At 35.5% G+C, this 13524-nt stretch overlaps 1 protein-coding gene across 1 annotated transcript in view; it reads left to right on the top strand.

Moving 5' to 3' along the window:
* The window catches only part of Txl (Thioredoxin-like), an 87267-nt gene that overhangs the window by 66263 nt on the left and 7480 nt on the right, over nucleotides 1-13524 (top strand). Inside the window, exon 7 of the mRNA XM_090407751.1 lies at nucleotides 3623-3727. Within this exon, the coding sequence (XP_090263877.1) occupies nucleotides 3623-3727 (105 nt within the window). The remainder of the gene's footprint in view (nucleotides 1-3622; nucleotides 3728-13524) is intronic.

Raw genomic sequence — 13524 nt, 5'->3', positions numbered from 1 at the left:
AACACTCAACAGGCATGCAGTCAGGAATACATATCCATACTTTAAGTAGAAAAATTCATCAAAAACCTTTAATGTGGAAAGGCAGCAGGAGTAGTTGATATTCGACCAGAAATGCTCAAGTATGGAGCTATAAAAGTCTTACAGTGGCTGCACTTCATAGTTCAGAAGGCCTGAACAGCGGGATGAAGTCCAGATGATTTGAGTAGAGCTCTCATAGTACCCATATATGAAAAGGGAAATAAAACTGAATGTGAGAATTACAGAGGCATTTCATTACTCAGTGTTCCTGGTAAGATATATGCAAATATACTTGAGAAACGGTTGAGAAGGATTGTGGAAGAGAAGTCTGGTGAAGAACAAGCTGGATTCAGGCCAAATAGAGGCTGTGAGGATCATATTTTCATTTTACGACAGATAGTTGAGAAATCATGGGAATATAACAAAGATCTGTATTCAAGTTTTGTCGATCTGGAAAAGGCATATGTCAAGGTGCCAAGAGAGAAGCTATCCCAAACGCTACAGTTATATGGTGTTAATGGGGCATTATATCAAGTGATACTCAGTCTCTATTTGAGGTGTAAGTCAGCAGTTAGAATTGAAGGAAGTACAGGAAGATGGATTAATGTTAAATCTGATGTGAGACAAGGATGTACATTATCCCCTGTTATTCGTTATCTATATGGATCACATTATGAAGGAAAGTGGTATTAATCATGATATCAAAATTGGAGATGTTAATATCAGCTCTTTGCTTTATGAAGACGGTATTATACTTCTAAATAAATCTGGTACAAGTCTGCAAGATTCCCTGACTAAATTGGATAATTGTTGTAATAGATATTGTATGAAGGTCAGCATTAAAAAGACAAAGACAATGAAAATAGGCAGAAACATTGAAAACATTTCATCTACTTAGGCAAGATTTTTAGTGTAGATGGTAAGTTAAATATGGAACTAGACAACAGAATCAACAAAGCTGGTATGGTAGGAAGTCAACTGAATAGATTTATATGGAATAAGAGAGAAATTAACCAAAACACTAAATTAGCTGTATACAAGATAGTGATTAAACCAATTTTAATTTATGGATCTGAGAGCTGGATCAGAAGTAAAACACTTGACCAAAGACTAGAGACTACAGATATGAGAGTCCTGAGAAAGATTAGAGGCATGAACAGATGGCATCAATGGTAATATCATATTAAAAACGAGGATATTAGGAAAGTACTTGATATTGTCAGCATCGAGGAATGCATTAGCAAAGCTAATCTCAGGTGGTATGGTCACTTAAGCAGAATGGGAGAGGAAAAATTAGCAAAACAAGTATTCTCTGCCAGGTTGGCAGAAAATAGAACCAGAGGAAGACCAAAATATAGTTAAATTGATATAGTAAAAAGTGCCTTAGAAGACAGAAATATAAGACCTGATAATATTGGAGCTTGACGTTTAACAGGCTGATTTGTAGGAAAATTGTAGATTGGAAGTTAGTAATGATATAAATTTTTTGTGTATTACTATCATATCCTGTACACCCCCTTGTGGATATATATCAGGAATTTGATGATGATGATGTATTTTTAATATTCACTCCCAGGAAACTAGAAGTGTTTCACTCCCTTGGCAAGTGCAAATTTTAAAATTGAGTCACCATACCATCTCATCTCTTTTTTCTTAGATGTTAATTGACTTACATTGTTATTAATGTTTTGATTACCAATTTCATACTTTCCTGCCTGTTCTTGTTCTGATCCTTTTTCTTATCCTGTCTAACGTTTTTTCCACCTTTTCCAATCTCTGGTCCTTGAGATATCTAAGTTAGCAGGTATCTTTGAAACTGGAATTTCTGCTTGTAAAGAGATTAATGTATTACTTCATATTCTATGTTTTCCTCTAAAATTTTCTCATGAATTGATTGTTCTTCTAGATTTCTAATCTAAATATACAGGTTATTCTTGGTCTTTATTTCATGAAAAGATATCAGTTTGCCTGTAATTTCTCAGATGGCACTATTTCTCTTTGTGGACTGGAATATATTCTTAATAAACAATCTATTCACAAGATGTAAGATTCAGATTTATACTCAGAAGTTTCTGAAGCCAGACAAGATCATTTGCTTGAAATTGAAGCAATAAACATGGATGAAGATTTAGAGAAAATAAAATGAAGCCTAGTAGAAAATGCAGTAAAGTTGGCAACTGTAATGAATGAAAATACACTAATTAACACATTCTTTGAGTCTGCTTTTAAATTATTTTATAATGTTTTCACTGAAGATATTGTGCCTGTGTCTTGTATTAATGTAGTTGAGCATTCTATACAACTTGCTACTCAGACATCTGTCTATGTAAACCAGTACTAAACTTCAGTGAAGTATATGGAGCACTTTCAGCTGTCGCTATAAGAGTATGAAAAGACAGGAATTGTAGAGAAATCTAACTCAAAATGGAATAGTCCTTTTATTCTAATAGAAAAATCTAATGGAAGTTTGTTTTGAATGCGAGAAAAATTAATAAAGTCACAAAACCCACTGATTTTCCTTTGGGTAAAATTGAAGAGTTGTTAATTGGTTTAGAAGGAGTAAGCTAGATATGAAATCTGGCTATTTCCAGAATATCTGCACATGCATGCATGCATGCATGCACGCGCGCGCACGCACACACACACACACACACACACACACACACACACACACACACACACACACACACACACACACACACACACCATCTAGTCCTGATGTGTTAAAAACTTGTGTCCTAGAACTAACACCTATCGTGTATTGCCTTCGATCTATCCTATTCAACCCTTCAGCATGGAGAGGCCCACATCCAGCCTATCCCAGAGAAATGTCATAAAAACCAACCAACTACTGTCTAGTTGCTCTCACTTCTGTTTTCTCTAAAATTATGGAGAAGGTCATCAACAACCAACTGTTGTACCACCTAGAGACCTGCCAACTAATCCGTGACCAGCAGTATGCTTTCTGCCACTTGCGATCTACAGCTTATCTATCTTTCACTACCCACCTCTGGACTCAAGTCATGGAAAAATTTGGAGAGACTCAAATGGTTGCCCTCAAAGTTTCAAAGGCATTCGATTGGGTTTGGTACTGGGGCCTACTTAACAAACTGCCATCCTATGCTGCCTTCCACACTCTGCAACTGGATTGCCAACTTTCTCACTGGTTGCTCACTGTGTCATGGTGGATGGCTTCCTCTCTTCAGATTTTCCCACCAATGTTGGAATACCCTAGGATTCCATTCTTTCATCCACTCTCTTCCTCATATATAAATGACCTGCTCTCACAGACTTCCAGCCCTATCTATAGTAGCTTTGCTGATGACAGTACACTTCATTCCTCTATGATGTCTAGTACAAGTATTATCATAGTGTCCAAAGGCAAGTTCATTTGATATCCTTTGAGAACGTGACTTGTTGTTTCAACTGTAAGTGCAGATTATATATCAAATTTTTTTATATGTTTGATATACAAGTCTGAGTGATATAAGTAACATATAGGATTTTCTTTTGATGGTTTCCAGATTATCTGTCTTTTTTTTTAAAGTAAACTTATTCTGGTATAACATCTTAATTGGGGTTTACTGTATTTATTTACTTTCAGATATTTGTTAAAGATAATCAATCAGGAACTGAAACAACACGAATAGACCACTTTGCTATTATTGGTAGTCCTATTTCAACAACAAATATGAGTGATTTCAAAAGGGTAAGTTCAGAAATAATAGAAATAATGTGTTTCTTTAATTAGAATGAAAATCACCTGAAGTGCATGTCAGTGGTAGCCCCAACTCTTCATTTCACAAACCCTATATCCTTCACCCGTACTTATTGCAGGTTTTTCCAAACTTCTCTCAATATTTAGTGGATAAAATTTAAAATCATTTAAAAGACTTGATGATATATTTTTTTTTATATTTAGATGACAGTAAGCGAAACTATGTTATTCTGAATTTATGTGTATAAAGTTTGTCTTATTAATTCTGATATCTACATAAAATTCAAAGTAATTGTTGATTCTGAGTGATATTTGGTAAGTAGCTTGATATTTACTGCTTGGAATTTTATGGGAGGGGGATTAAAATTAGAGCTGAATAATGGAAGGACACCTCCATATTGATTTTAAGGAATGTGGAGAACTGACTTGGGATTTCTGAGCAAATGAGAATAGGCTGGTGATGTGGAACTTAGTTGACCAAATTATGTTTTGTATTGCCTCAAGTTGAAACCAAAATGTTGGTATTCTACATGTGAAATTTCATACCAGCTAGGGCATTATGAATAAAAAAGCCCCCCCCCCCACACACACTATTTTTGTCAGGGAACTAGAGTAAGCAGTGTAAAGTCAGTTAGTGGAAGTTCAAATACCAGCAGAATTGATGATAGGAACTATCAACATAAGTATCACCAAAATGTAGTGTAACCAGGCCTGTTTCTACATTTTCGGGACCCTGTGCGAAATGGAAAAGCGGGGCCCCTGAAAGTTGGTAACATTTATGGAAATTTTAAATGGAAGAATATCTTGTTAATTAATTAAATCAAATATGAAAAATATTTATGCCCATAAATAAACAGATATGCTCTCTAGCCTCAATTTAAGTAAAGGGAAAAAATTAGTTAAAAAATAAATGTGTTTGTATGCACATGATATATTATTTTGTTATGTAAGTACATGTTATCATATAAATATGCCAGAACAATGATTTATTTAATAATATAAATAATAATATAAAAATATAAAAAAAATCCGTTTTTACTATAAAGAATGAAATATATGTATAAAAACTTATAAGATTTAAAAGAAATCTTAATATATTAAATTTTATTTAACCTAATGCGCTTATCAATAAAATCATTTATAACGCTATCAAAATTCAAATTTTTTGCAATTTCATGCTCTATAGATATTATTGCCAGGAACGACAAATGTTCTTGAGACATAGAAGATTGCAAATAGGCTTTTATTAATTTTAATTTGGAAAATGACCTTTCTGCTGATGTGACCGTAACTGGACTGGTCAATAATATTTTAAATGTCGTAGTAATATTTGGATAAATATCCGACAAATTATTTGGAATTATGAATTTTAAAATATTAATGGGTGTATCTTCTGGAACAATATTTCTAAAAATAATTAATTCATTGTAAAATTCAGATTCATCAATATCTGTATTTAATTTTTGATGCAGCTGTTTGCAGCAAAATTTTAATTCATTTTCTGTCCTTTTTCTTACTAATTCATCATCATATTCCTGCCATGTACCCTCAAGGGGTGTACAGGATATGACAGTACTACATGAAAAAATTACATCATTACTAACTTCCTATCTACAATTTTCCTCCAAATCAGTCTGTTACTTGTCAAGACTCCAACATTATCAGATCTTATATTTCTATCGTCTAAGGCACTTTGTACCGTATCAATCCACCTATATCTTGGTCTTCCTCTGGGTTGTTTTCCTGCCAACCTGGCAGAGAACACTTGTTTTGCTAATCTTTCCTCTCCCATTCTATTTAAGTGACCATACCACATGAGATTAGCTCTGCTAACGCATTCCTGGATGCTGACAATGTCAAGTTCTTTCCTAATATCCTCATTTTTAATATGATATTGCCATTGATGCCATCTGTTCATGCCTCTAATCTTTCTCAGGACTCTCATATCTGCGGTCTCTAGTCTTTGGTCAAGTGTTTTACTTCTGACCCAGCTCTCAGATCCATAAGTTAAAACTGGTTTGAACACTGTCTTGTATACAGCTAATTTAGTGTTCCAACTAATTTCTTTCTTATTCCATACGAATTTTTCAATTGACTTCCCACCATACTAGCTTTGCTGATTCTGTTGTCTATTTCTATATTTAATTTACCATCTTCAGTAAAAATCGTGCCTACGTAGCTGAAATGTTTTACTTGTTCCACAGGTTCTCCATTCACAACACAGTTGACATTTTCAATGATTCTGCCTATTTACATTGTCTTTGTCTTTTTATTGCTGACCTTCATACCATATCTATTACAACAGCTATTCAATTTAGTCAGAGAATCTTGCAGACTTGTAGTGGATTTATTTAGAAGTATAACATCATCCGCATAAAGCAAAGAGCTGACATTAACATCTCCAATTTTGATATCAGGTTTAATACCACATTCCTTCATAATGTGATCCATATAGATAATGAATAACAGAGGGGATAATGTACATCCTTGTCTCACACCAGATTTAACATTAAACCATCTTCCTGTACTTCCTTCAATTCTAACTGCTGACTTACAACTCAAATAAAGACTAAGTATTGCTTGATATAATGCCCCATTGACACCATATAACTGCAGCGTATTGAATAGCTTCTCTCTTGGCACCTTGTCATATGCCTTTTCCAAATCGACAAAACTTAAATACAGATCTTTGTTATATTCTCATGCTTTCTCGACTATTTGTCATAAAGTGAAGATCTGATCCTGACAGCCTCTATTTGGCCTGAATCCAGCTTGTTCTTCACCAAGCTTTTCTTCCACAATTCTTCTCAACCGTTTCTCAAGTATACTTGCATAGATCTTGCCAGTAACACTCAGTAGGGAAATACCTCTGTAATTCTCACATTCAGTTTTATTTCCCTTTTTATATATGGGTACTATGAGAGCTCTGCTCCAATCATCGGGAATTCGTCCCTCTGTCCAGGCTTTCTGAACTATGCAGTGCAGCCACTGTAAGATTTTTATACCACCATACTTCAGCATTTCTGGTCGAATATCATCTACTCCTGCTGCCTTTCCACATTTCAAGCCTTTGATGGCTTTTTCTACTTCAAGATTCCTGACTGCATGCCTGGTCAGTGTTTTTTATCACTGTGCTGTCATCACTGCTTGTTTCATTTAGCAGTTTTTCAAAGTAATTACTCCATACTTCAAGGATATCTTTTTCTCCTGTTTTCATGTCACCTTTATCATCTCTAACTCCTTTTACAGCACTCTTTCCTCCATTCCTAAGCTTCTTCAACAACCTCCAGAATATTTTGCCACCTTCTTGATATTTATTTTCTATATTCTTGCCAAAGTCCTCCCATGACTTTTGCTTAGCTAGTTTTACACACTGTTTAGCTTTCTTACATTTTTTCTCTGTATTCTGTAAGAGTAAAAGCTGACTTATTTGCCAGGAACTTTCGATATGCTTTCTTCTTTTCCTTCACTGCCTCTTTAACTTCCTGTGTCCACCAGGGAGTTCTGATTTTTTTATCCTTGCACACAACCTCACCACATGCCTCTCTAACAGAATCAATCAATGTTTTCTTCAGAGTTTGCCACTGAATCTCCAAGGTTTGATTCCTGTTCTCAAACTCTTTCATTTTCTTTTCAATAATCTTTCTGTATTTTAGTCTACAGTTCACATCTGAGAGCTGCTCAACTTTTATTCGCTTTAAAACTTTCTTACATGTTTCTTACTTTTCAATATTAAATTCAATTTTATCCTGCTCAAGACTAAATAGTGATCACTTCCAATTTCAAATCCTCTGTACACTCTGGTGTCCTGCACCAGGGAGAAAACATCACTATCAACAATAACATAGTCAGTGAGACTTTTCTTATTCCTAGCCTCTTCTCTTCATGTGAATTTGTGCACATTTTTATGTTGGAACATGGTGTTAGTAATAACCAGTCCATGTCCTGAGCAGAAATCCAACAGATATTTGCCATTATTTTAGCTTTGCTCTTTTCTCCAAATTTTCCCAAAATATTTTTGTATGTCTCACAATCATTTCCTACTCTGCTATTTAGATCCCCAACAAGGACCAACTTTTCCTTTTTCATTGTGTCAGTTGCTTTTTCTAAATCCTCAAAAAATCCTCCACTTCTACCTTAGTATAACCTTCTGTGGGACCATAGGCACAAATAAGTCTCATTGTCCAGTTCCCCATTCTCATATTTGCCCACATTACTCTACTTGAGACTGACTGCCATTCAAGAAGATTAGCCTCGTATTTTGTGTTGAATACTATGGCTACTCCTTCTTTTCCTTGATTGTCATTACCTGAATATAACATTTTGTATTTATTGCTCAGAAAGATCTCACCAGTTTTGGTCTTTTTTGTTTGTCACCCCTATTATGTCGATCTGGTACTTATCTAATTCCTCAGCTAGCTCCATTTCTTTGCCATTCAGGCTTCTTACGTTGATAGTACCGATCTTTAACTCTGCTGATGTTGAGTTGGGGTTTGTTTTCAGATTTGTTCCAGTAGCTGACTTTTCGCTGTTCACTCTGGTTCCCTGGCAAAAACAACGGGGACCTTGTTTAACCGGCAACGCCCCAACCGGCATGAAATTTTGTCATGTTGTACCATCATTTTTTATTTTGGTTTAACCAATAAGAATACAATTTGGTCGGCTAAATCCCAAATTGCCAGCCCATCCTCGTTCGTTCAGTATCAAAGTAGATACCCAACAGGGTGCACCACGAGAAGGTGAGGATTGGACATTAGGCCAGAAGCCCTGGTCGGTTCTCCGCATTCCTTTAAAGGCTATGTGGAGGTCTCCTCTCAGTTATACAGCTTTGACCCTCATATCATAAAGAAATCCAAATAATTTTTCGTGAATTTCATACAATTCAAATATTTTTTGACAGATTGTAGAGCAGTATCTAAAATTACAAAAAAGAAATTTATCCTAAAATTATCTTTCTTATCACCTATATGTGATTCATCAGGCGTTTCATAATCAAAAATTACTTTTCTTCTACGTACTCGACTTTCTTTAAATTTAATTTTTATTTCTAATAGATTTGACAGTTCTTTAGCAATCTCAAGACAGCTATCAAATCCTGATATTCTCTGCTCTTCAAAGTACTGCACTAACTCTTTAATATGCTTAGTTGCTACATCTATGGGAATTTTTGCATTTTGTAATACTTTACTTACTAAATTAACTTTTGATAAAAGCTCATACCAAATTACAAGGCTAGTATAAACTCAAATTAATCTATTTGTTCATATATTGAAACCACTTCTACTTTGATAGTATTATCTGATGCAGTTTTAGCTAATTCTTTTAGTGCATTTAAATTATACGATAATGTTATATATCTTAGAGTAGTTTCAAATATTACCGCTCTTGTGCTACGATCTTAAAATTTAATACCCATACCAATTACTGTTTATCCTAATGTTATTTCATCGAATAATAGAATGGTGCGGGCTCTGTGCCACCACACAGTTCGCACACCCATGAATACGGCTCTGAGTGGAACTGGCACAAGAATTACAGTAGTATCATGTTGACATAATTGATGTTATTGAGACAGCCACTATATTATTGATGATGATAATATTTTCAGGCTAACTCAGTACACAAGGTATGCAAAGGATTTGAAATAGAGAAAGTTATCACCATTATTTTTTAAGCTGAGTAAAAATGAATATCATATTGAAATGAAATACACATATTTACACATAAAGTTTTTAAAAATAATTACAAAACGAGTCGAATATAGGAATATTATTCAAGAAAATTGCCTTTTCCTCTACACAAAAGAGGTGGCAGAACTTATAGCACATAAGTTCCTTGTTTGGGCAGTAAGTTAAGGAATTGAAAACCTTTTTGGGAAGTCTTTTTGGGAAGAGAAAGTGAGATGTGTTATTCCAAAGAAAGGATGGACTGAGAGAGGAGAGGAGAAATTGGTTCAGTAAGTTTGAAGCTTACTGAATTAATTATCAACCAACAGTTGTTCCTTTTCTTATAGTCTTGGGGAAAAAAAAGTGAGGAAAAATGTCTACTAGAACATTGTCCATGAAAATATCAATAGATGAGATTTGGCCAGTTGCAAACTATAGAAGGTAGACCATAAGAGGTAAGTTTGCTGAGCAGGCATCTGTTCCAGTCCCAGTCATATCTCCTACAAATATCAAAAGTGACCACATGAGTTTATTATTACAACTTATGTGGTCACTTGGACACTGCTCATTACAGTTAACACTAATATTTCAGCTATCATAACCTGTAACACAACTGATTTCAGTAATAGGCTTTGTTTGGAAACACTTGGGTTCATATCCCATCTAGAATGCAAAGAATCTTTATCAGAATTTTTCATTTGAAAGTGAGTGAGTCAGTCAGATACAGAAGTGGAAAGGTTTTTCCTGATGGAAACTTTGTTCATCCTTCAAAACAAACTGGATAGAGGAACACATGTACACAACTGATGGCTGTAATACATCCTCTGTCCAAAAAGAAACTGAACTTTTGATAGAAATTAAAACACAGGCCAATTATAATTATTTCAATCAATATACTCTCCCTCAGCTTCAATACAGCGTTTGGCATGGTCAATTAATTCGTTAAATGAATTTTTTATATAGTTTCTGGGATACTGTTGAGGGTCGTGGTTATTGCTGCTTGAACATTTTAAATGGTGTTGTATCGTTTTCCTTTTATTGGCAAATGAAGTTGGGGGAAGAGAAAGAAGTCACAGGGTGCTAAATCAGGTGAATACGGCAAGCGATCCAACACACAAACGTGGTTTTTGCTCAAAAACTGTCTCACAATGTTCGAACGATGAGATGGTGCATTATCGTGCAAAAGCGACCAGCTGCCTGCATCACAATATTCATGCCGTACGCGATGAATTCTCACTATCAATCACTTCAAAACTTCGAGATAAAACTCACCATTGACCGTTTGGCCAGGCGGAACAAATTCTTTATGGATAATGTCCTTGGAATCGTAGAAACAAATAAACATTTTCTTTACTTTTGACATCTCCAAGTGGCTTTTTTTCGGATGCCCTTCTTCTGGTGGTCTCCACTCAGCACTCTGGTGCTTTGTTTCAGGCTTATACTCAAAACACCACTTTTTGTCGCCAGTAATGATTGTTTCAAGGAAGTTTGAGTCATTACAAGCAGTTTTAATGAAGTCTTTGCAGTGTTCAGTTCGATAAATTTTTTGGTCATCAGTCAACTTGTGGGGGAACAAATCGCGAATTAAATTTACGAAAGCTCAAACTCTCAGTCAAAATGTTGTGCACATTTGATTTTGGAATTCTCAATTCATCTTCAATCAATCTCATGGAAGATTTTGGGTTTTCTTGGATGAAATCACGCACTTTTTTGGATGTTAACTTCGCTCAGTCCAGTTTTTGGATGGCCCGACTTTTCGTCGTCCTCAGGCGGCTCACGACCACTTTGAAATCACTTAAACCACTCATAAACTTGAGTACGAGATAAGCATTCATCACCGTATGTTTTTTGAAGCATTTGATGGATTTCGGTAAAACATTTACCAAGTTTAACACAAAAGTCAATCGCAGCTCTAGTTGAAACTCATTTTCCGACCGTTCGTCAAAACACACCGTCACTCTCTCTTGGCACTATAACTTGGCTTCTAATGAAACAAATGTCAAAAACAGTTCACACAACACTAATGAAGGTTGCCGCTTTCAACAAAAAAGACACAACAGGTGGCGCCACTAATTTCTTCTATTTTTGAAAAGTTCGGTTTCTTTTTGGACAGAGGGTGTACGTTATGCAGATTGGATTACCTGCCTATCAGGGCATAATTTTCATCGAAGCCATGTTACTTGGCTTCCATGAAATGGAAAAGGTGGTATGCTGTACTTTGCAAGTGGGCCTCAAGTTTCATTTCTGTCGTTCCTTGTATGCCATTGTAGATGGTTTCCTCTCCTTAGATTTAACCACCAATGCCAGTGGATTTTTCCTGATCGAAACTTGGGGTGTCCTGCAAAACAATCTGGCCAGGAGAGAGCAAGCACACATGTGCATGCACACACACACACACACACACACACACACACACACATGCAATCAGTGGCCATAATATACTATGGATATAGGATTATCTGCCCTATTAGAGCATAATAATTTCCATAGAAGCTGAGTTACATGACAGGCCAAGTAACTCTGTTTCTATGAAACAGAGTTACTTGGCCTGTCAAACTTGGCCACAGCAGGCCATTGAGTTAATACTGAAGAGGAAATGAGAATATTGAAAGTTTTTGAAAACAAGAACCAAATCTTGAAATCTCATAGTGAACTCTGATGAAAACTTTGAGTGGTGGAAGTTTGCAAGGATAGAAAAATCTGAACTTCAGTCGACTCAAAAATTTAGAAACAGCCCTGGAAGAGAAGACAGCATATCGAAAATTCCCAGCAAATAAGTCAGAGGTGCCCTGAGAAAAATACAGAGAAAAAGTAAGAAAATTAAGCATTCTTGCATTTCTAAAATTTAAAAGTAGCTAAACACAAGTAATTTAAAGACTGGTAAGAATACAGAAGAGAAATATCAGGAAGAAGGTGGCAGATTGTTCCGAAGGTTATTGAAAAGAGCCTAGAAATGGAGAAAGTCATGGTTTAACTGCCCAGCCAGTTTTTCTGTAATATCCCATGGTTATATTGACTTCAATGGGCACTTTGCATTCATGTAATTATGGATGTATATACAAGTCCAGGTTAAAGGGAATGGTTAAATGGTACAATAGTTAAAGGGAATCAGATGATAAATGTGACATAAAAACTGAAGATAATATCTTTATCTACTTAAATGAGTACAGGACATTGAGATTGAAGAACAGTGGTAAAACAGAACAGAAACATTGGTAGAAGATACAGGATGAATACTGTCAGAAGCATATATCAATACTTGAGGTAGAAAAAGTCATTAGAAACTTGAAATGAGGAAAGGTATCTAGTGTAGATGATATTTAACCAGAAATGTTCTAAATTATGCAGATATTTTACAGTGACTGCATTGCTTAATTTGAAGAATTTGTATGAAGATCAAATTTCAGATGATTGGAACATAGATTTTATAGTATCTGTCTATAAAAAGGGAAGTGGAGCTGAAAGTGAAAATTGCAATTCCCCCCCCCCCCATTCCTTTAAATCTCGACTTTCTATATTATCGTATTCCTAATAGTAGCCATTTTCATAACTTTTTTTCCCCCCAGTTTTATTCCATGCTTGTAAAAAATAATTTCAGTGCTAAATAGTACTACATGAAAAATTTACATCATTACTAACTTCCTATCTACAATTTTCCTCCAAATCGATCTGTTACCTGTCACGACTCCGACATTATCAGAAGGGTCAAAGCTGTATAACTGAGAGGAGACCTCCACATAGCCTTTAAAGGAATGCAGAGAACCGGCCAGGGATTCTGACCTAATGTCCAATCCTCACCTTCTCATAGTGCACCCTGTTGGGTATCTACTTGGATACTGAACGAACAAGGATGAGCTGGCAATTTGGGATTTACCTGACAAAATTGTATTCTTATTGGTTAAACCAAAATAAAAATTGATGGTACAACATGACAAAATTTCATGCCGGCTGGGGTTTTTCCCTGTTAAACAAGGCCCCCGTTGTTTTCGCTAGGGAACCAGGGTGAACAGCAAAAAGTCGGCTACTGGAACAAAACTGAAAACACACCCCAACTCAACATTACCAGAGTTCAAGATCAGTACTATCAACATAAGAAGCCTAAATGATAAAGAAATGGAGCTA

Source organism: Typopeltis vanoorti, chromosome 2 (assembly GCF_054136105.1).
Source record: "Typopeltis vanoorti isolate ZY-2024b chromosome 2, IOZ_Tvanoo_1.0, whole genome shotgun sequence".
NCBI classification, from domain to species: Eukaryota; Metazoa; Arthropoda; class Arachnida; order Uropygi; family Thelyphonidae; genus Typopeltis; species Typopeltis vanoorti.
Note: the sequence above shows the minus strand (reverse complement) of the source record. Positions and strands in the feature narration are given on the sequence as shown.